Source organism: Crocodylus porosus, unplaced genomic scaffold (assembly GCF_001723895.1).
Source record: "Crocodylus porosus isolate Cpor-Errol unplaced genomic scaffold, CroPor_comp1, whole genome shotgun sequence".
Lineage (NCBI taxonomy): Eukaryota > Metazoa > Chordata > Crocodylia > Crocodylidae > Crocodylus > Crocodylus porosus.
This window is the reverse complement of record NW_017728931.1, coordinates 44,849,507-44,873,469: the sequence shown is the minus strand read 5'-3', so window position 1 is coordinate 44,873,469 and position 23,963 is coordinate 44,849,507. Positions and strand designations below refer to the sequence as shown.

The 23,963-nt window shown below is 44.9% G+C and overlaps 1 protein-coding gene across 1 annotated transcript in view; it reads left to right on the top strand.

The window, feature by feature from the left end:
- The window catches only part of PAH (phenylalanine hydroxylase), a 55,294-nt gene extending 35,232 nt beyond the window's left edge, over positions 1-20,062 (top strand). Inside the window, exons 4-13 of the mRNA XM_019544753.1 lie at positions 2,605-2,693; positions 9,652-9,719; positions 12,576-12,772; positions 13,142-13,277; positions 14,189-14,258; positions 15,636-15,692; positions 16,556-16,651; positions 17,983-18,116; positions 18,885-19,000; positions 19,832-20,062. Coding sequence (XP_019400298.1) covers positions 2,605-2,693; positions 9,652-9,719; positions 12,576-12,772; positions 13,142-13,277; positions 14,189-14,258; positions 15,636-15,692; positions 16,556-16,651; positions 17,983-18,116; positions 18,885-19,000; positions 19,832-19,875 — 1,007 coding nt within the window. The 3' untranslated portion in view covers positions 19,876-20,062. The remainder of the gene's footprint in view (positions 1-2,604; positions 2,694-9,651; positions 9,720-12,575; positions 12,773-13,141; positions 13,278-14,188; positions 14,259-15,635; positions 15,693-16,555; positions 16,652-17,982; positions 18,117-18,884; positions 19,001-19,831) is intronic.
- The last annotated feature ends 3,901 nt before the right edge of the window (positions 20,063-23,963 follow it).

Here is a 23,963-nt window from a genome sequence, read left to right as displayed (position 1 = left end):
GTCCGAGCCCCCAAGGTCTGGAACAGCCTGCCATCGGAGGTGGTTCAAGCACCTACATTGAACACCTTCAAGAGCAAATTGGATGTTTATCTTGCTGGGATCCTATGACCCCAGCTGACTTCCTACCCTTTGGGCGGGGGGCTGGACTCGATGATCTTCTGAGGTCCCTTCCAGCCCTAATGTCTATGAAATCTATGAAATAAAAGTAGGCCATTAGTATCTTGCTGATTCACATAGACTTGGAATGGAAGTTCCCCAAACCCAAACCTAAGGCTAAACCTAAACTCATCCAGATCAGAGAAATACTTACTCCCTACTCTCCAAAAACCCCTAACAGACTTTCATTTTGGAAAAGCCTTTGCTGAAATCTGTTGTAGGACACTGTTGGTTTCACAATCCCCAGTGGGCCTTCTGTGTTGAAATCTTGCACGTTCTCTGGTATGGGCAGTGACATGATGATAATAGTTAATAAGTATCACTTAGCTTCAGGCTACCACTTTTCATTCCTAGACCTCAAATCACTTTACAGAACACCATTCTCCCACCTCCCCAACATTTTTCTTAGCTGGAGAAAACTGAGGCACAGCACAGTGAAGTGATTCACTCAAGGCCATACACAAGGCCAGTGGTGGAACTGCCAACAGGATCTAGGGTTCCTGATTAAGTAACACATATAGGAAATAATGGCACCTCCCAGGATTATCAAATGGGATTTACTTTCATTAAGTGAAGGTCAGTTGTGACTCTTGTATCAAATGGTTGTATCATTCTATAAGGGAGTCCCATTTGCTTGATTATTTGGAAGGAAGGGAAATTGCTAGCAGAAAACAGAAGAAATACCCAGTAGTGAAAGATGTTTAGAGATACTGCTGCTGCTGCCATCTAGTGACTATTATGTGTCTGTTTTTAGATTTAAGAGATGTGCGCGACTCCAAAGAACATTTCTTTTTGAGATTCTCAAAGGCATTCACTCTCATTGCAGGGGAAGAAAGTCACTATAAAAAGAGCAAGTTTTGGATGTTTATAAATTGTTTTCAGCAACACAGAAATGCTAGAAGATCAAAGAGACAGTGGTACAGCTATTGCATAAGTGTGCATAACACGGCTTGTCAGCCAGTAGTCATTAGAGAGAGCTCTCCTGTGGCCTCTGTGAAATGAGCTAGTGGTCTTACTCCAGTTCCAGTATGCAGGTGTCCCCATCACATAAACCCAGCACCATAAATGCCTTCTTTATTGTCCATCTCAGCAGAGAGACTAAGGGCTGAATAGGCCTGGAGACAGAATGATCCTCTCATCCCCTTAGGTGGTCCATCCGGATCAGGCTTGTGGCACATCAATGAGGCGCTGTGGGAGATAGATTGCCCTGCAGCTGTGCGTGCACCTTGGAGGACTTACACAGGACTTCCATTTCAGAGCTGTCACTGCAGAATGTTTCCTGATGCCAGATTCACTAAAAGCAAAACCTGAAATAAAATACAGTTGTATCACTGAGCAGCAGCATTCTGGTTAGAGCAGAAAGCTGTGCACAGCAAGGCACTCGCTGAATGAGTGATGGACATTTATGCAGGAAAGAGGCTAAATATGTATGTACCATGTTATGTTCAGCTGGTAGAGAGAGCACTGAGCCCTCTCACAGCTGAACTCCTTTAAACTCCTTCAGGTGGTCCCAAGAGGAATGGGTCCCATTTCCCGCAGTGGGAGTTATATGTACACTGTCTGAAGAGAGTAAGGTGCATGAATAGAAATTGCAGGCTTCAGGTGACATCCAAGCTGTGATCTGTGGTTATCACAGGAGTTGTAGTGACTCCTCTCCTGCAGGAGTAATTGTTTTGAATAGATTTTTGCAGCATCCCCCCTCTTTCATCAAGGTAAAAAGAATTTTTATTTTCTTTCATGCAAAGTCAGACCTGCAGGCTGGTAGCTTTTTTACCTCCATCTCACGCTGGCTTAATATAGCATAAATATGCACAGAAGGTGCAGGCACATCAGACCCATAATGTTCATGCAGTTTTTTAATGACTCTTTCTGCATTTTATATATAGTGTATGATTAGCATTTGATGCAATGCTAATCAATTGTATCCGAGAGTGGTTACATTTTTTTATATACTAATGCCTGTTTTAGGCCATCGTAACTGATAAGGATTAGCATGCTAGTTTCATAGGGGCAGATTATCCTGCAGCCTGCCTATTGTCAGGTTTCTTGCATCTCTCTCTAAAGGAAGAGATTTTGGCTGCTGTGAGAGCTGGGATATTGGATTGGATGGATTCTGGGGCTGGCAAGTCCTACATTCTGATAATCAGAGAAATCCAAATAAACAAGCAATAAATAATCCCAAGGAAATGTAATCCTGAGGCCTGGATTTACCAGGACACTTCAGCTGCTTCATTTTGCTCCAAAAATGCAAAATAGCCCCAAACACAAGTAGGCAGAGCAGTTGGGTTTGCTGTTGCTTTGTGTTGCTGGCATAGTTCAAAATGGCCAAAATGTACCAGTTTTATGCTAGTTCATAATTATAGTGAAAATGTCAAAAGAATTGGATGAAGGCCCAGAATAAGGTAAAGCTGAAATAGAATAATCTGTATTTCCTTTTCTGTGTTGCAGTGCCATGGTTCCCTAGAAGTATCCAGGAGCTTGACAGATTTGCCAATCAGATCCTAAGCTATGGAGCTGAGCTGGATGCAGACCATCCTGTAAGAAAGAAGCCCTGTATTTTTAAACATAACTTGACTGTAATTGGGTCTGATGATTCTCTCTTGGGAACATTCTTTACAGTGGGCCAGTTTCTGAGCTCTCCCATGGTTCTAGGGTTATCTGAAAGCTAGTCCAATCTCTAGCAAAAATTAGAGATCCCCAAAGGTTACTGTAATTTATAAAAATGCTGGCAGCACAAGTGGCAGTCTCTAAAGCACAGAATTACCAGAACATGCCCCTTTTTCTCAGTTATTCCAGTTATGCTTATGCAAAGGAGTCTGAATGTAGTGGCTCAAGGGACAGTTTGGGGCTGTTCATAGGCTCATGCCACAAAAATTTGGGAGGCACTATATTACAGCATGGGGAAATGAAAAGTTTCCTTCCTTCAAAATATTAACAGGTGATTGAAATTTATATCTTGTCATTTATTTATAGAGTCTAACATTGCATTTGTGTGGCATGACACAATAAAAGAAATGGTCTCTGCCCCCAAAAGCTGCAATTCACAGTTGGCCCTAATGTACAAGGGAAGGCAGTCTGGCATTAGTTAACATGTAAATTCTTAAGGTATTTTTAAAACTCTGCCCAATATAAAAATACTTTCTGCTTCAACCCCCCTCCAACCAAACAACAACTTATTTTCATGTCAAAACACACCGAGTTTCATGCAGTGCAACAGAAATTGCTGCTATTACTTTAATTGAGACAGGGTGATTATAAATAAATTACATGCAGCTCAACAAAAATTGCAGCTATTAGTTTAATTGAGATGGGGTGATTAGTCATTCACTACCTATTGCTTAATCCAAAATGCGTTATGTATCATGTACAATGATTCATGATATTCAGTGTGGTCATATGAAAAACAGAATGAAAGAAGATGCAATTACTTGAGTGAACTGAATCAATAGCCCTCTCATGTATTGCACTGGAATAAAACAACATTGAACTTGAAAGCAAAAAAGAAATAAAAATAGGGTATTGAAATGTATGAAGCATCTCAGCACCAACTGCTGGATCTAATTAGTTAGTGATCAGTTTCCACTAAGTTGTCTTAAAAAGGAAATACAACTAGGCATATGTGATAGCAGTGGTGCTTAACTTCCAGCCTGCAGGCCAAATGTGGCCCAAGCAGTCATGCGATCTGACCTACAGGGCTCCCCACAGTGTGTGGCCGGGTCCCAATCTGGTTTGAGGGGCTTGGGCCAGGACCAGTCCGGTGTACAGGGCCAGGGCATGGCCCCGTCTTTCTTGTGGAGCTGGGAACTGATTAGCATGTGGGGCTGGGCTGCAGGTACGATCCAGCATGTGGGGCTAGGGCCTTGGGCTGATCTGGTGTGCAGGCTGGGTCCCTGGACATGGTATGGTGTACAGGACAGAGGCCACACACCAGACTGGCCTTGCACAGTAAAATGGGCCTTGGCCCCACATGCCAGATCAGGCTCATGGATTGTGTCTGGCTAAAAGTTAGGCACCACTGTGATATAGAAACAAGGATGACAGAATTTAAGATGCAGGAAGAGGAAAAGCAGGAATCTCTCAGGGCTAGGTACATACATTCAAAAAGTCTGAGGTGGAATTTATCTAAGTAATGTGGTTTTCCATAATTCAGATTGGTTGCAAACAGAAAATGCATTTGCCCAGGGCAGGTGTGTGTGTGTGTGTGTATGTGCAAATATTAGAGCAGGTTCTGCCATTTTAAAACCAGTCTGTCTGCGCAAAACATCTCTTCTGTTGTGACTATTGACCAATTTCCAATCACTTATCCTGGTAAAAGTGTAATGTCTGTACCTGGCCCAGATGTTTTAGCATTTTAGGTAGATAAGGGAGATAATAGTAGAGCAATATTCTCTTATGCTATTCTAATGCATCATCTGTTCTCATATATACTAATACACTTTGCTTTGTGCTTCAGATTCAACTGTGTCATGTATCTGGCTTCATCACAGTTGTCCCCAGATCCAGTTCCATCCTATATTGCATATGGAACCATTTGTTAACTGTTTGGGGGTCAGATAAATTATTATTACTTTTGTACACTACAGAAACACTAGTCAAAGCCCCAGTCAAGATGCGAGTCCCATTGTTCAAGGCTCTGGAAATATACACAGTGGCCACGTCTACATGAGAAGCTGAGTGTACTGCTGCGCAGTAGTGTCATGTGGCGACAGCCATAATGTGACGCTACTGCACAGTAGCTTTAGGCTACTACACAGTACTGTCATGAAAAAAGTGGTCTTCAGTCCTGCTGCACAGTAACTCAGGTTACTGCTCAGTCACGAGCGTGCAGTAATGACTGTATAGTCAGCGTCTCATGTAGACACAGCTAGTGAGGAACAGTCCCAACTCCAAAGAACCATCTAAATAGCCATGCATGACAAAGATTGGGAGAATTACTATGCCTGTCTTAAGAGATGGGGACCTGAGGCAGAGAGAGATCAAATAACTTGTCACAGGTCACACAGAGTCAGTGGCAGAGGTTAAAATTACAATGGACTGAGCTGCAAAACTATCTTTTCTCTCTGTTGTAACCTGAATTTTATTTGTGTTCTCTGGGATGGCCGAATTTGCAGGAACAGAGGTCTCATCTATGCTGAACTTCAAATAGTGTGAGGACAGCTTTAGGCATGGTTTCAGCACTCTTAGGGCGCTTGTACATGTGATGCCATTACCATGTACATGTGATGAAAATGTAATTTTGTGAGGCTTAATAGTGTTACACTGTACATGTGCAAGAGTGTTGGGGGTTTTAAGTGAGTTTGCAACATTGCAAACTAAACTACATTCTGATGTAGTTTAGTTTGCAACGTTGTGAATTGGAATGATGCAGCTGTCAGCTTGCCCCCTCAGCAGCAGGAGAGGCAGGCAGGCTCTGCAGAAAAAAAAGAATCAGGCCTCTCGTTGCTATTGCCTTCAGCAGCCTTCTGCAGCCAGCAAAACAGCTGGTGCTATCCAGGAATGGCCTAGCTTGCCCCTGTGGCAGTGCAGGAAGGTGGCAGGAGGGTGTCTGCATTTGCTGGCAGCTGGAGAAGGCAACAGGGATGGTGCATAGGGTTTTGGAAGCCCAGGCAGCCTGCTAGCTGGCTGGGTGCTGTCCCAGCTCAGAGGCTCCCGATTCAATGCTTCCCCAGTCTGCCTGGGCTTCCAGCACCCTGTGTACCATCCCCACCACCTTCTCCAGCTGCCAGCACACCCAGATGCCCTTCTGCCATCCTCTTGTGCTGCCCCAGGGGCAAGTCAGCTTATTCCTGGGAGGCCCCAGGTGTCCTGCTGGCCACAGGACCCTTCTTTCAAGCAGATGCAGTAAGGCTCAAATGATCCTTGCTGTTGTGAAGCCTCCCCACTTCTTCCTCTGCAGCTGGAAGGTGACCTGCTGGTAGGCTGAGCAGTCCCTGAGCTGCAGGGGTACCAGTCGTTCCCTCCATGGTAGCAGCACCCCTCAGGGCCACCTGGGTGGGCTGCCAGTGGGCTGGATGCTTCCCCAACTCAGAGAGAGCACCTGGCCCAATCCAACTGTTCCCTGAGCCCGCCTGCTGGAAGCCCGCCAGGTGCTGCTCCCTGGGTGGGCTCGGGGAACAATTGGACTGGGCCGGGTGCTGTCTCCAAGCTGGGGCAGCATCTGGCCCACTAGCAGCCCAGCTGGCCAGCCCTGGGGGGTGCTGCCACCATGAAGGGAACGACTGGGGGCCCCGCTGCCCATCGGCAGCTCACTCCCTGGCCACAGGAAAGCATTGGCTCGAAAAGAAAAAGGATCGGGCCCCTTGCCATAACACGACCAAAAAATGGAAATGTGGATTTCAATTATACACCCACCATTTCAATTTAGCGGCATAGAATAAAACCCTGAGGACTAAAACCCTGTCATTGTATACAAGCGCCCTTACTGACCAGTCAGACTTTGCAGACAACACGTTAAAACAGGTTAAATGCCCTTTTGCACAGCTTTAATGGTGTTGCTGCTTGCACAAGTTTGCAAATTTGGTGGCGTATTACGTGTTAATTGCAGCTGCTGTAGCAAATTCGGTGGCATAATGCACCTTAAATGAATTTGGGGTGCAGGAAACTAAAACACCTCTGAAGAGTTTTAGTTTGCTACCTTACAGCTGCAGAGGGAATCACTGGGCTCCATGCAGCTCAGGAGCTGTGTAGACAGCCCCAGCAGGCAGCTCGGCAGTAGCCCAGGAAGCCAGGCTGCCCTGAAGGGAAAAAAAAAAGTGGCGAGCCTAATCTTTTTTCTTCCCACTTCCCTGGCCTGGAGCGTGCCTGCCTGCCTGAGCTGCACACGGGCCCAGTGCTTTCTTCCTTAGTTGTGGTGTCCCCTGGGACTGCCTGAGTCATGTGTCTGTGGGAGGGTGCTGCCTGGAGGGGGGCAGCCGCCGTGGCAGGAAGCACCAGCCTCCCTCCCACCCCTGGAGCTCAGGGACTGCTCACCCCGTGGGCAACTCACTCTCCCCTCCCTGCCACTAGAGAGGCAGGTAAGTGCATGGGTGTCCATGACACGGGGGGGTTTACTTTGCCCTAAATTGAAGTGGTGTTTTTAATTAACCACTGCTTCAATTTAAACCCTGCGTCATCTACAGTTGTCCGTAACTGTTTTAGAAACTTTGTTCAGTGGAACTGTTCTGTAAACCAAGTTTTTGGCATAGTTTGGTTGCTAGTAAGAACAGGGTCAAAGCATAGAAACAGAAGAAAATAGGACTGAAGAGACTTTTGCTCCAGGCACAATCATCCCTGTTTAAACCATTCCAAGCAGACGTTTGTCTACCTTTCATTATAAAAAAAAAAAAAGAAATGGTAGAGTTCACACCTTCTCTAAGTAACTTCCTCTGGTGCTTATGGTTCCTAATATCATGGAATCATAAAAAATGAGGGTTGGAAGGGACCTCAGGAGGTCATCTAGTCCAACTCCCTGCTCAAAGCAGGACTGTCCCGAATTAAATCAGCCCAGCTAGGGCTTTGTTGAGCCGGGTCTTAAAAACTTCCAAGGATGGAAATGCCACCACTTCTCTAGGTAACTTGTTCTAGTGCTTTACCGCCCTCCCACTGAGGAAGTTTTTCCTAATACCCAACCTGCACTTTCCTTGCTGCAACTTGAGACCATTGGTCATTGTTCTTTCATTTGCTACCACTGACAACAGTCATATCAGATCTAAATGTTCCTTGTTGCATTGTCAGCCCTTTACTACTCGTCCTGTCCCCTGTGGTATGGAGAATAATTGATTGATTTTTAACTACCATTTTTGTATTTGGAGACTATTATCAAATCCCCTGTCAGTCTTCTCTAGACTAAATCATCCCAGTTCAGCATATTTAAAAACATACTCTTGCTTTTAGGCCAAGAACTCAGGAGATAGACAAGGTTTGTGAGAAATCTTTATATAAGATGTCATATGTTTAGCTTCGTTCTGTAAGGATACCACAAATCATAGAATCATAGAAGTCAGGTTGGAAGGGACCTTGTAGATCTTCAAGTCCGACCCCTGCCTGGGCGGGAGAAAAGACTGGACTCAAATGATTCCAGCCAGGTAGGCATCAAGCCTCTTCTTAAAGACCCCCAGGGTAGGAGCCAGCACCACTTCCCTTGGCAATTGGTTCCAGATCCTAGCCGCCCTAACTGTGCAGTAGTTCTTGTGGATGTCTAATCTAAACCTACTCTCCAATAACTTGTGTCCATGAGGGTGCACTCTTCCTCGTGGTAATGAGCAACTGTCTTTTCTCAGTGAACTGAACACATGGCAGCACACACAGAGCAGGAAGCCCAACGCTTCTCTCCTAATGTCTTCCATGGGAGCAGAGGTGGAACAAGGAGGTTCTGTGCCTTGGGCAGCAGAAAGGGTGGCTGCTATTTGTGCTTCCTCTCTAAGCTGCTGCACTTGTTACCAGCCCACTAGCTAAACTACTGCATGGGAGGATGTAAATATGCCATCTGGCTTTTCAGCCCAGGGAGAAGCCTACTTCTCACCACAGTGCAAGACTTCCTACCATCAGAACAGGATTGATCTTGAGTCCATACTTTTTGCCTCCCTCTTCCTTACCCCTTTCTATGTTTTTATGAAAAACTTTTACATAAGGGTATCTAGAATCTGGAACACACTCCCAGCAGAGGTGGTGCAGTTACCATCCCTGGAGGTGTTCAAGAGGAGGCTGGACAAGCACCTTGTTGAGCTCATTTGAGCCCAGTTACCTCCTACCCATAGCAGGGGACCAGACTTGATGATCTTACAGGTCCATTCTGGTCTTACTATTCTATTCTATGAAGCCATCTTCCCTGTTTTGCCTTTCCCTGGTGCCAAGACTGACTATACGGGGCACAACCTGACAAAGCACACGTGCTGTTTGCAGCCATTCAAAACAGTTTGAGTCATTGCAACCCATACGTGGTGTACATGCACCAGTTTTTTGCGTTACTAATATGCAGCACAGCAGGTTTTTTTGACACCAGGGTCTCCCAGTGTCAAACCCCCTCCCCCACACTGAACAAAGTGGCATGGCGTGCACTGCCAGAAAAGGAGCCTGGCTGGCCAGAGCCATGCTCTAGCCACTAGCTGGGCTCCAAGCGGCCAGCTCAGCACTACTGCTGCCCTTGGAGGCCCCCAGGATTCCAGGTAAGACTCTGCTGGGGCCTGCACGGTTGCTGGCCCCAGCCTCCCTATATCCTATCCAGGTCACTTTACCACGTACTGGAGTACGCATGGAGGGGCATGTCTGGGGACCAATAGCAGTGGCACAAATATGTGCTTCTGCTCTTTATCCTATGGGAAATGTGTGCCTGTGCACCTGCATGCTTGCCAGGATGTGCCCTACTTGCAGAATGGATTTTAGTACAAGATCACTTTCCTGATCCCGCTGAATTCAGTGTCAGAGCCCCTGTTGATTTTACTAGTGGCTTGGCTAGGGCCTGAGCCCTGTATTGTTTCCACTAATTGAGAGGAATGCCTTTTAATCCTTTCTTTCTAGGGATTCAAAGATCCTGTGTACCGAGCCCGGAGAAAGGAGTTTGCTGATATCGCCTACAACTACAGACAGTGAGTGTGCAGTGCACGGACAGGGAAGAAACAAGGAAATTCCTCCCTTTTTGCCCTTGTGCTTCTTTGTCAGTGGAAAACAAATTATTTCCAGGGGTATTTTCTTTTCCAGTGGTCTCTTCCTTTCTTGCATATGTTTAAATCGTCCTGTTCTTACTTTTATCCCAAAACAACAGTTAAACAAAAGTAAATTGCTCAAGGTGCACATTCAAATGAGAGTATCTCCCCCTCTTTACCCACACACCACCACTAAGCTTTGTTGTCTAATTACACAGCAGTATCAGATGCTACTACAAAGACCCGAGCACTGAATAGTGCAGCTTCTGGTATTCTTCGCAGGAGGAGAAGGGGAAAGCGTTTATCATTTACATTAAAGTGGAAGCTGCACACGCTGTTAAAATAATGAATAACTTATGGTTCTGATGTTAATCCAATTCTTAATACTCCACTTTTATCATGTCCGATCCAGCTGCACAGAGCAATTTAGGTTCTCATTTCACACAAAAAAATAAACAAATGAAGATGATATGTCTACCTAGGAGGGACTTTTTTTCCTTTTCTGCTTTTTCATTTTTTCGCCATTGATCATGGTCCAATACAAAGGAATAAAACACCTGTCCCCAAATTATTGACACCTTTACATTACTCCTAGTGGCTCAAATCTTGAAGTTAGTGGCTCAACTCCCTTCCTTTTCAAATAAGGGTGCCATATAGTTAGTTTTTTATAGAGGGCTCCCTGATGTGAGGAGCAGTACTAACAGAACAAAAAGATGGTCCCTGCCTCAAAGGGCTTGCAGTCAGAGAATAACAAAACCACTGTGTTTAATTAGTTTAAGGGAATTAAGAAGTTAGAAAGAGTCCTGCTGAAACATCTGGGCAAAGGGTTGTGGTAGGATTCTGTTCTTAGTTTTATTTCTAGGAGTATATAGAAATAGTATACTTCCTGTGGAACTGACAGCAGAATTTGGCACACTTCAGCCAAACTTTATGTAAAAAATATAATCGAGAACGTATAAAACAGAGCTATTTTAAAATCTGAAAACATGTTAGAGGGATGAAACCAGGGTATTCTGACATATGTCCATATCAGGGGTTAGACAAAATCACTTCACAGTTAATCAGGAGTTCACAAAGTCCATGTTTTTCAATGAGGCCAGTAACAGGAAAATGACAAGAGTCAAAGAAATGTGGCTTTTTTTTTATTCTCCTGGAAGAGGGGGAGGCACAGTTTTCACCTCCCTTGGCTCTGCCATAAGCTTTCCAGTTACACTACAAAGAATCTCTGTCCTCCCTGCAGGGATGTCCCATCAGGGGTAGGGGAGCACCGAGAAAGAATGACAGAGGCAGCTGTGTAGAAAGTGTGTGTGTGGGGGGGTAACTGTATGTTCAAACTTCATATGAAAGGAGCGATGATCAGGGTCTTCAAAGATACCTATGATTTTAAGGTGTTCTTAACCCTTAAAATCAGCAAGCAGAGGTGCAATAGCCACATATTAAATTAAATCAAACTCTTTTCCCCCTGGTGCCTTTCAGCTATTTCTTCTCTTTCCCTTTGTATTTCTCTTTTTCCCCCTCCTCTTTTGCTTTGTATTTTGTCCTTTTATTTTACCTTTCTCCTTCATCTCTTTGTGTTCTTAACTTCCCTGTCTTCTCCTCCTCTTCTGTCAGCTCTCTCTTCTTTCACCTCTTCCCTGTCTCTGCATTATTGATCTCAGGGACTATTTAATTGAAATTTGAAAGTGCTCTAAGCCCCAACTTCCTTGCACAGCCCTGCGTGCATAGCCCAGGGATTAATCAGGAACAGTCAGTGCTATAGGAACAGCAGTATTCCCCCAGCAATCTTAATAATTCAAGACCATATTTAAAGCTCCATAGATCAAGGAAGACTGATGCACACAGGCAGAAAATTACTTAGCTGCTGAGGCGCTGCCCGCAGGCCCAACTGAAAATGAGAGGGTGGGAGGTGGTGGGGTATCACTGGGAGTTTAACAATGGCTCTCTGGGCTTGGAAAGCCTCAGTATTATTCCAGCAGTGCTGTTAACCCTATTAAGTTGCTTAAAACCCTTTGATTTTTTTAAAAGCTCATGGGTTCACCTATAGCCTTTCTCTTTATTGCTTGTGGATCAGGCATTATCAGATTAATGCCAAAGCAATAGAAAATACTGGGCCAAATTCATTGCTCACTGGTACTTACCTCTTGTAAGCTTCAGCATGGGCCTTGTGCATATGAGATTGATGGAAGCATTTGGCATGGAGTTCTTCCTATGGCTTTTAATCATATTTAACACTTGTATTTAAGGAGTGATAATAAGGCACTTCTCAAAGGCGCTTAAACTGGTAAGAGAGAGCGCCATGGCCACAGTGGGAACGTTAATGAATCAGTGGGCAGAAAATGCAGGATCCTTCTACACATCAGCAAAAAGAAATTAATAATAATAGAAATAGCAGCCAGTGCATTCTGTTAAAAGCCCATCATGATCAGGAAAACAAATCTAGTTAGTTCATTTACTTATTTGTGCCATGATATGCCCAAAATGCTGCAGCTGAGGTCAAGGCTACATGGTGTCCAAGCACTGAAAAAAAACATGGGCAGCCGCTGCCATGAAGAGATTGCAGTCCTGATGCCCAAGTATATCAATTCATCAGGTTATTTTAGATGTGTACTGATGGGTGTGAAAGGAGAATTGGAGCCCTTGCTGAGCACAGTGTTTTCTTCTTGCTGCATGAGGTAAGAAGGAAATTTTACTGACCCCATTGATTTCTGCCCAGCTCTGAATGGGGACAGATCCTGGTGGTACAAGCCATTTTCTCATGTTGTTTGTTTCCACGTCACTAAAGTGCCCTTTGCCTTACAGTGGGCAACCTATACCTGAAGTGACTTACACAGAGGAAGAAAAGAAAACGTGGGGTGTTGTCTTTCAGGAGCTAAAGACCCTTTATCCAACCCATGCCTGCTATGAACACAACCACGTATTCCCATTACTGGAAAAGTACTGTGGTTTCCGTGAGGATAATATCCCACAACTTGAAGACGTTTCTAAGTTCTTGCAAAGTAAGTTTGATATTAAGAAAGAGATGGGGTTGTACAGTGGTTAGAGATCTAGCTTTGTATTTGAGGGGCACAGGTTCAAATCCCTGGTCTTTCACAGACTGCCTATATGACCATGCACAAGTCACTAGCTCTCTCCTTTCCAACTGTAAAAAAGGAGTTTGTCATACTTCTCTGTGCACACAGGGGTGTTATAAGATATTCAGATGGTGAACATGGAGGTGTCATAGCCAGAAAGCTCTTTGCTCCTTGGTACCCAGCTTTTAAGTAAAATAAGGAGAGAAACTGATGTAAAACACTGTCCAGTTCCTTGGGATCACAACGAAACCAGATTTTTAAATGTGACATCTTTCACTCCCTCTCACCCTACAGGTTGCAGTGGATTCCGCTTACGTCCTGTTGCTGGCCTGCTGTCATCTCGGGATTTCTTGGCTGGTTTAGCATTCCGAGTGTTTCACTCTACGCAGTACATTCGTCATGGATCCAAACCGATGTACACCCCAGAACCGTGAGTACTTTGACACAGAAAATAATCAGAAGCTCATTTAGCCACACAGGGCACATCTACATGTGCATCCAGGACTGCAGCATGTTGGAGCCAGTTTGGAGCCCCTGAGCCTGGGTGGGACCCACAGCAGCCTCCTGCCCCCACCTCCACTTGCCCTCTGCAGCTTCTGCCTCCCCACCTAGCCCTTTCTTTCCCACTTATTGTCAGGTTCAGTTTGGCTTTGAATCAGTTTGGGTTCCCTCCTGGGCATGGAGTACATGGAAGCTCCATTCCCTGCCCTGCTAATGAGCAGCACCAAGGCTATTATATGGCTAGCAAGGGCTGAGCTTCCATGTGCTGTGCTGCAGGAAGGAACAGAGCCAGAGCAGTGTCTGACAGTAAGTGAAGCGGGGAGAGGAGAAGCAGGGGAGGGGAAGAGGTAGAGACCTCAGGGAGTGTGGGGAGGAGGCAGAGGTTGTGGTGCATGGTGGGGAAGAGGTTATGGGGCGTGGGTGTGAGGGGATGCTAGTATTGGGGGTGAGGGAAGGAAGGCTTCAAGGAGAAGAAATGGGGGGGCAGAGGGGAAGGGGGCTACCTGACCCCTCCTAGCCACCTGCCCCCCCCCAGTCACTTCTTTTCCTGCTGTAGCAGTGGGCTTGTAGGGAAGGGGGTGAATTTATGACAGTCCTCGAATAATTAGATTCTATACCTGGAAAATTAAAACAAATTTGTAAGGTTTTCATATATAGAATCTAATTATTGGTGAGATCATCTTAAATTCAGGGTCAACTTAGATTCGAGTAAATATGGTATCTCTATATCTGCAAGCTGTCTTCTGCTCTGTTGACCTGTTTCCTTTCATTCTAGATGCTCCTCCACTGTCTACATATCTTTCTTACATAAATGTAATTCATTTGGTGATTTTTCTTTAGTGACATTTGCCATGAACTCCTAGGACATGTGCCTCTCTTTGCTGATCCAAGCTTTGCTCAGTTTTCACAGGTAAGAGCATACAGTACTTTATCATTATAATATAAGATTCTAGAAGCTGGATAATTTGAATAATTTGTCAAAAGCTTAAGGTGCTTTAAACCCATAGCTTATTGATTTAAACATAGCAGATGTGCCCTTCCTCAGTATTGTGATACCCAAAAACTTACCTAAATCATTTCCTACCATACAGGTAGTCTAATTAAATACATGACCTATAGAAATTCTTGCCTAGTACACATCTTCTGGACAATCACAACTACAGCACAAACTTTTTACTTCAGTAGCCTTTGTTCCAGGTCCAAGGGGTCAGACAATGTGACTAACTGTCACAACCTCAGTAGGCACTGTGAGTATCTCTCTTGTGAGTATCTCTCTGCTCCCTGGGACGGGCCCCCCCAACTCTCCTGCCATAACTTGATGGACTTTTAACTTAAAAGGAGGGGTTCAGTGGTGTTCCAAGCCCGGGCCTGGAGACGGGCATTCTGACTGCCTCATCATGGTTGGTCCTGGGGTTCCACCTCCCTTACACCCCATCCACTCACCAACCATCAGAGTTGTTGTGCTGTTGTGCCAGCCTGTGGTCCTGACTACTTTTCTCCAGCTGACGGACTCCAGCTTCTTTGGCCTTTGCTCACAGTGCAGGCTCATGGTTGCAGCCTGCTTCTCACTCCGGGTCCACACCTTGCTTGACCCCAGTGCAGGGCTTGTATCCTCAGTGCCCTCTGCAGGATCAGGGTTGAATAAACCCTGTCCATGTGCTGGGGTTGGTGGCTGACCCCAAGCTCACTCTTGTGCAGCCTGGGGTTGATGAGCTTTGTCTGGCTCCCAGGCACTGCCTTCACCTATTCTCTGTGGGGCAGGGTCATTTACAATTACTGCTTAGCCAGGTTGCACCTCGGTGAGCTCAGCTTCTTGCTTCCTGCCTCTCTCCAACTTGCCGGCTTCTGCTGGTGTTTTTAAATCTCCCGTGGTGGTGGCTGTGGCTGACATCATCAGCTGGTCATGGCCGAACTTGATTGAGAGCTGCTTGAAAAGCTAGCGCAGCGCTGGCTCGTTGTGACCTGGCCACTGATCTGCCCTGCCTCTCAGGTAAGTTTTCAGGGCCAGGGTCCCCAGGTCTCTCTCCTGGAGCATCAGGGTTTGTCCTTGGCACTTCTGGTCCTTGCGAGTGCCTCCTGCCACTACACTAACACTTTGATAATACCCTTTGTTAATTTCCATAGGAATTTTACTAAAAAAATGGTGGAATAATATGGGAAAGTGTTATAAACACATTTTGTGTGGTAGTAGATGTTGGTAATAGTTAAAACATGAGAAATTAAATGCAGCATGGTAGGAAGGATGTTTGCAATAAACAGATGGAAGAATAATGATTTATTGTTACAGGAAATTGGACTTGCATCTTTGGGAGCCCCAGATGAATACATTGAAAAACTTGCTACGGTAATTCAGTTAATTAAAGTGGGACTTTCCAAAGCACTGTGGGCTGGTCTGTTAAGTCAATGGTAGAACACTCATTGACTTCAACAGAAACAAAATTAAACCGAGGATAAGCACTTTGGAAAATGACACCTTCAAACATTTGCATTAATGAAGAATAATTTTATCATCCTATCAGAGCATTAACAGTGAGATTTATGATTAAAAACAAAAGGCCAGTTTACAGTAACTCTATGACAAATGTCCTTAATCAAGAAGAGGTGCACTTTACTACATTTCTACTGTAATGAGCCCTGCCTTTCCACTAGGTGGCTCAAATAATTCCCTATGAAGTCAGTGGAAGTTATACATAACTTACCATGAGTGAATTGGGACCCAGATCTATGAACTTCAGCTGGAAGCTGAATATTAAACTTGGTGCTTTCTGGCAGATGTGCAACCTTTAGACTTTAAGGTTCTCCATTCAGAAGTTTGTTAACAATTAATTCTTTCCCACTCTCACCATCAGTATTGTAAGGTATCATGTGTCTGAAACAGGAAGCAGATATTTTGTCAATAATGGCTCAAATCTCATTCAGATTGACAAAACAGAACCTAATCCATCTCCTTTAGCTTTACCAATAGATGTAAGCATAGTAAAAACATAACTTCATTGGTCAGGAAGGTAAGGTTGTACTCTCAAAATGTACCCTTGTTTTTGAGGGTTGAAGATGGTGGAAAAGTCTAATGTGGGCCCTACAGAGAACTGTACCGTTTATGCATCATCAAAGCTAAACTAAAAAACAAACAAACCCTTTTTACAGGAAGTTTAAGTTGTAAGTATAATAAAAAGCAATGTCTATATTTATGTCTAATATTCCAATTAGGTTTATTGGTTTACTGTGGAATTTGGACTCTGTAAAGAAGGTGATTCCATAAAGGCCTATGGTGCTGGGCTCCTCTCTTCATTTGGTGAGTTACAGGTAGGTCCCCAGTAACACTATAGGTTACACAGTTCATGTTAATTTTTTTTTATAATTGACTTATATTTGTCTTCTGAATGCCTTTTATATCTTTGTGTACTGTACCTCCTGGGCATTCAAAATGAAGTAAATGGCTTGTTAAAGTGTGGCATTTGATGGAGAAAGTTATACCTCATAAATTGCTCATTTTTATTCCCTTTGAGCTTTTCTCTGTTCCCTTTGTATCCAATGGTCAATTCTTTTTGACTTTTGTGGGAGGAGAATTACCATATTTATCTGAATCCAAAATTACTTTGAATTTAAGATGACCCCTGCCAATAATTGGATTCTTTACATGAGAAATTATAAATTTGTTACCACTTTACATGCATAAAATCTAATTAGTGGTGACTCCCCCCCGCCCCACCCACTATGGCAGGGGAAGCATTGACTGGGGTTGAGAGACCAGATCCCTGCCCCTTGTCTCCCTGCTTACCCCCCTTCCTTGCCCCCCTGTACCTGTGCCTGCTCCCTCCTGCTGTCCCTCCTCTCACTTGCCCCCCAAGTCCCTCTGCCATCTGCCCCCTTCCCACCCCCTTTTGCCCCCTATGCCTGTGCCTGGCCCTCTGCTGCTTGTCCCCAGTGCTTGCCCTCCCTACCCCTTGACCCCCATATTTGCACATCACTCCTGCCACCTGTTCCTTCCCACAGTGCCTGCCCCCATGCTGCCTGTCCCCCACCATTCCCTGCTTTCTCCACTGCCTGCTTCCACACAGCCACTTGCCCCCATCTGCCTCTTACCCCCTGTAGGGGCTCTGGGGCAGTCAGAAGCAGGAGCCCCAGTCCTGGTCCATCCTGGCCAGGCAGAATCAGTGGCAGCAGCTCTGGGCCTGCAGAATGTAAGTGGGGCAGGCTGCAATGTTTTTCCCACACTCCTCCCAAGCTGCACATCACACAGTCACCTGTGCATGCCCCCCCCACATGTGATCTCCCTCCTGTGCGCCTCACTCCGAAAACATGGTCTTCCCTGTGTTCAGCCCACTGCAAGCCACCTTCCCCACCGTATGAGCCACCCCAGCCCAGAGCAGGCAGTAGCTCAGTTACTGTTTTGGCTTTGGGCCCAGAGCTGAAGTCAGCACTGAGCTGCCACCCGTCCTATGCTGGTACTCAGATCTAAGATGAGGATTTTTTTCCCCCGAGGTGATGGGAAGGAGGGGCTCATCTTGGATTTGAGTAAATATGGTAAGCCCTGATTAACCAAGAAAATGGATGTTGAAGTGTCATCAGCCTTCTTTGCTATACACTGATTAGCCCTTTTTATTTTAAATATATCATTTGCTCTTTGTATGCAGTACTGTTTATCAGATAAGCCTGAGGTTCAGCCCCTGGTCCTAGAGAAGGCTGCGGTTCAGCAGTACCCTGTCACTGAGTTCCAGCCTAGATACTATGTTGCTGAAAGTTTTAAAGATGCAAAGGAAAAATTAAGGTAATGATGTCAGCTTTATTAAGGGCCTAATCCCATGCCTATTGAAGTCAGTGGAAAAGCCCCTGCAGAGTTCAATACGTGTTGAATCAGGCACTAAATATTTATAGCTACTAGAAATGGTTGTTCAGTATTTCCATATGTTGTTCAGCTACAACAGTTGTTAATCAGGTCATTAAATTTCTCTCTCTCTCTCTCTCTTTCTTGCGCGCGCACGCACACACACAGACACACAAACCGATAAATCCTGCAGCTTTTTTGTGTATCACTCTAGTTGAGGATCGAGCATACTGAAAAAGTCTGGAATTTGAAAGCTTCTTCTTCGGTTTTAAAGTTTTACTGAGCCTTTTTTTCCCCAGCCCTTTATTGTTTAGGTCTTTTTTTCAGAGGTTAGAACAGCCGTACTGTTTTTCTAATGTATGGCAGATCTGATCATATACTGTATTATTAAAAGGCAAATGAGGTCTTAAAGTCTGGGAAATCCTGCAACCTGACACTCAGCTTAAAGGAGAATGTTACTGAAATCACTCTTACTACAATAGAAACTTATTATTTCCTAAAAAGATACACCCGGAGAAAAGCCTTCCAGGTTGGCCTCAGGAACATTGCTGAAGAACTGCATAATGCCTTGGCAGTCTGTTTATGAAGCAGGTCTTCATTTGGTTTCTTATACTGACCTCCTTATACATTAGCAAATGCTTCACTCAGCTTAAAGGGGACTGCTACTTAAATTGAAACATTATTATATTCATCTTTGTCTTTCTCCTTCAGAAAATTTGCTTCAACAATCCCTCGCCCTTTCTCTGTTCGTTACAATCCATACACCCAAAGGATTGAGGTTCTGGACAACGCAAAGCAGTTGAGGAATTTAGCTGACACCATCAACAGTAAGAAATTTCTCTTTTGCAGCATTGGCTTCCTCAAAAGCTAGGACCTGACATGTGAACCGAAGAGAGAAAGGACTTTTATTCCATTTATCTGAACATCATGCAGTATACAAATTTGATTTAAATTCCAGTGGTATAAATTGGTCATGTATCCCAGGTATGTCAGATCACCCAGTGAAGTCAATATGCATAGTTTGGATGCAAATAGATGTTGCCCTTGTGCTGCTATAGAAATGTTTATAGCAGCACAAGTTGCAAGCAGACAGACTTCTTAGTCCCTGGTCATGCTCCAGGTGTCCAAAAATGTTGTTGTGACCAAAGGTAGTTATTGTTTGTGATGCCACAAATAGGAGGATCTCTTTCTGCTTACTGCAAGCCTTGGGAATCCCTCTTGAGGGGATTCCCATGGTTCTTGTATCAGGCTGCGGCACCCCAATTCAGGATTCATGTCTTCAAGTTGGGGAACTATATGCGGGTTCTCCTGCTTACAGACACATGCTTATATCACTGGCATGCATATCTCACTGTTGTGCCTTAACTTGGTACCTGGGGTTGTTGTCCTGCAGGATCAGGCCCTTGAAGCCCTGGGAGCATCAAGGGTCCCACCCTGTGGGACAAGGGTCCCTGTGATGTAAGTAGATGCCAGTGAAGCTATACTGGGACACATCCCAGCACAGCTGATCCTGCTTCAAAGCTGTCTGTTTATAGCCTTTGTTACCCACTTCCCCTGAATTATTCATTTGGGTGTTGAACAGATAACTATGTTGCAGTCCTATTTCAATGTATTGGAGACAGGTTTAGGAACAACTGTTCTTGTTATTTCATTTGCAGATGAGATGGGAATTCTTTGCAGTGCCCTCCAGAAGATCAAATGAAGCATCTCATAGAAGCCTGTCTGCCAAGAGACACTTGCCAAAGTGACTGTGTATTAATGCTAGTCTTCATCTAGCTTTGCATTAGCATCTCCCTGTGTATCATGTGCAAACTTATAAATATATGCATTTTTCAATTACTATAGATTAGCAGCAAAAGAAACTTGTGTCAATGACTCTGAACTCTAAATTCTGGCTACAGATTATACAATATATATATTTGCCAGTGTGGATAAAGTTCACTCTGGGTGCATCTACACATGAAATCAAAGCATCACAATAAACTCCGGAGCAGTTCACACTGCAGTCAACTGCTTCCAGGCACAGTGCCTACCCATGACCCAGGGACAGCAGCATTTGAGCCAGGGTAGAGCAGGCCCCTAGCTGGCTGTGTTGACCAGGCACAATGTATGCCCCCAGTCACCATCTGCACGTGAGTTAATTAGTTTACTGCACCCTAATACCAGTGCATGTGTAGACTGTGATGCTTTACTGGGCACGTCTACGTGTATACCCCACTGTGCAGTTGGTACTTGCTTTAGCTTAGGTTTCCAACCCTACTGCAGTAGCAACAAGCTACTGCGCAGTAGCAGTGGTTAGGTTAGCTTAGCACTTAGGTTAGCTCATTTACTACTATCTTTGCTTTAGGTTTCCAACCCTACTGCACAGTAGTAACAAGCTACTGCACAGTAGCAGCGGTGTCACGCTCAGTGCCTGCTGAAACTGTTGCTGCTCATTACTACAGCAATGCAGCATCTCGTGTAGATGCTCCCACTGTGAAGTAAGTCTACTCTGCAGTAGAGCGCACATGTAGATGCACCCTCTAGTACTGGGCATCCACTCAAGGATTTCAAATCTCTTCAGCCTGAATCCTGTGAGGTTCATAGATTGTGAGGGGCTGGAAGGGACCTTGCAAAACCATCGTGTCCTGCCCCCTGCACTAGGCAGGAAAGACAACTGGGGTCAAGTGACCCCAGCAAAGTGACTGTCCAGTCTCATCTTGAAGATTTCCAGGGTAGGTGGTTGCACCACCTCTGGAGGGAGTTTATTCCACAGTCTGGCCACTCTAACTGGGAAGAAGTTTTTTCTAGTGTTAAGCCTGAAATAGTCTTCCAGGAGTTTGTGGCCATTACTCCTGGTTTTCCCCAAGGGTACCCTGGTGAACAGTTGAATGCCGAGTCCTTGATGTATTCCCCTGATATAGCGGTAATCTGCTACCAAGTCCTCTCTCAGCCTTCTCTTTTTTAGGCTGAAGAAACCCTCAACCTTTCCTCATATGGCTTGCCTTGCAAGTCTCTGATCATACAGGTGGCTCTTCTCTGGACTCTCTCAAGCTTTTCCATGTCCTTGTTGAAGTGCGGCACCTAGAACTGGATGCAGTATTCCAGCTGCGGTCTCACCAATGCTGAGTAAAGCAGAAGAATTATTTCCTTGGTCTTGCTTGAGATGCATTGGTTGATGTTCGCCAGAGTATTGTTTGCCCTGCTGGCTATAGCACTGCACTGACTTCTGATGTTCATACTATGGTCTGTTATTACCCCTAGGTCCCTTTCAGTTTTGGTACTAGTCAATTCGGCACCACCGAGTCTGTAAGTATGTTGGGGATTGTTGTTCCCAGATGGAACACTTTAAACTTCTCAGTGTTGAACTTCATTTTGTTCCAGTCTGCCCAACTTGCCAGCTTGTCTAGGTCTGCTTGTATCTGCAGCCTATTTTCAAGCATGACCATGCTTCCCCATAACTTGGTGTTGTTTGCAAACTTGGCTAGTGAGCTCTTCGCACCCACATCCAAATAATTGATAAAGATGTTGAAAATAACTGAACCAAGCACGGACCCCTGAGGGACACCACTGGACACTTCTCACGGGGATGACACAGACCTGTTCATTAGAACACTTTGGATCCTACCTCGCAACCAGCTTCCTACCCACCTGACTGTTGAGCAGTTAAACATGCAATCCCCCAATGATTCCATGAGAACATCATGGGATACCAGATCTAAGGCCTCTTGGAAGTCCAGGTATACAATGTCGATCTCCTCTCTCTTATGCAAGTGGGAAGTTACCTGGTTGTAGAAGGAGACAAGTTTGATAAGACAAAACCAGCCCGTGACAAAGACATGCTGACTGTCATTCAGAATCCTACCTTTTTGAAGCCTATCACACATAGACTCTTTGATTTTTTCCAGGATTCTCCCTGGGATAGAAGTTAGGTTAATTGGCCTATAGTTGCCTGGGTCTTTTCTCCTCCTCTTCTTGAAGATGGGCACAACATCGGCCCTCTTCCAGTCTTCAGGGACCTGCCATGAGTTTTGGAAGAGTTTTGCCAGAAGTCCTGCAATGACTTCAGTCAGCTCCTTCAGCACTCTCGGATGAAGTTAATCTGGTCCTGGTGACTTATAAATGTCTAACTTTTCTAACTGATCATACACTAGCGCAACGTCAACAGTAGGAAGGCAGCCATTGCCACCATGCCTATTCTGAACCTTATCTAGTATGATTTTCCCTTTAGTCCAATGAAATACCAAAGCAAAGTAGTCATTCAGGAGTTCAGTTTTCTCCTGAGTGCTGGTAACCTCTGTCCTGAGTTGTTAAGCAATGGCTCCACGCTTCCATTTGTTTTCCTTCTGTTCCCTATATACCTAAAGAAGGACTTCTTTTGGTCCTTGATTTCTGTAGCTAGTTTAAATTCAGTTGCTACCTTAGCTTTTCTAATCTGCTCCCTACAAGTTTGGGTCATTGTTGTATAGTCCTTCTTGGGGACTGCCCCAAGTTTCCATTGTTTGTCTACCTCTTTCTTCTTTTTCAAGGGGACCATGATATCCCTATTAAGCCAAGAAGGCTTATCAGCCCATCTGCTACCTTTTCTCCACATGGGAATGGACTTCTTTTGTGCTTCAAGGATCATGTCCAGGAGGAATGACCACTCTTCATGCACTCCCTTCATCCTCAGTAGGCTGTATTACCGTCCATTCGCTAGTGATAATGTAGGAATGGAGAGAGGTTATTAGCTGTGTTAGTCTGAAATCAGGCAGAAGGCAGGGTTGAGTTATACCTTCTAGACCAACTAAATCAGAGATAAAATGGCCAGGAGCAGATTCACCTCATTGCCTCCATCCCTCTCACAGTCTCACCCCTCAAAATACAGCTGGGCAGCAGTTCCTTGGAGATCTAGGAATGCAACCTTCATGTCCCCAAACACCCTGTTCCTGGTGAATTTTACTTTAAGAATTTTTGTTTTGAGGAAGTGACTTCAAGGCTGAATAAAGTGTAGGTGCTGGGGGTTAATGTTCTGAACACATCCCTTGGTGTTAAACTACTGTACTCACATAGGTTTAGGGACTTAGGCAATGTGACATTGAGTGTTGCAGCATCACTTACAGCTGCCTGGCCTCTGAGTTAGGTGCCTGGACTCTTTATGCAGTGCATGGAGAATGAGGTGCCTGAACTCCTTGCACAATGGCTCTGAGGTATTAGGTGCCTCAGACTGGGATCCATAAAAACCTGGGACAGAAGCTGCTTAAGTTAGCCAATATGGAAATACTGAGGGCAAGGGTCTGTCTTATACCATGGTGTTCTCTGGAGCTTTGGCATCTTATTCAGTACTTCCAGGAGCTACCTTCTTCTGTTCAGAATTGACAGCCTGGGATCTCTCTTTAGGGTGGGTGCCTACACCTTTGGTGTCAGAAATAGAACAGTTGTCGTGCACTTGAAGTAGGCACTACTGCCCCTGTCTTGCACAATAGCACTGCAGTTAGAGCATTTCTCCAGCCTGTGGGAAACCTAGATTCAACTCCCTTTCTGCCTGAAAAGGTTCTAGGTTACCTCTTCCACCCTGCTAAGAGAGCTTCTCAACCACTAAGCAATAGAAAGAAAGACATCCCTTTATCCTGACTTCTTGATGGTGTTCTACTTTGCGTGGAATAAATAAGATTCACTGGTCCAGAGAGAAGAAACAACAGTGAGCATGATCCTATGGCTTAGGGTGCTCACATAGTAATGCTGATTCCCAAGTTCTATTCCCTCTGGTACACATTGTTTAAGCATTTTATCTAGACTGTTTCACTTTAGATGTCCAAGTCCCTTTTTTGG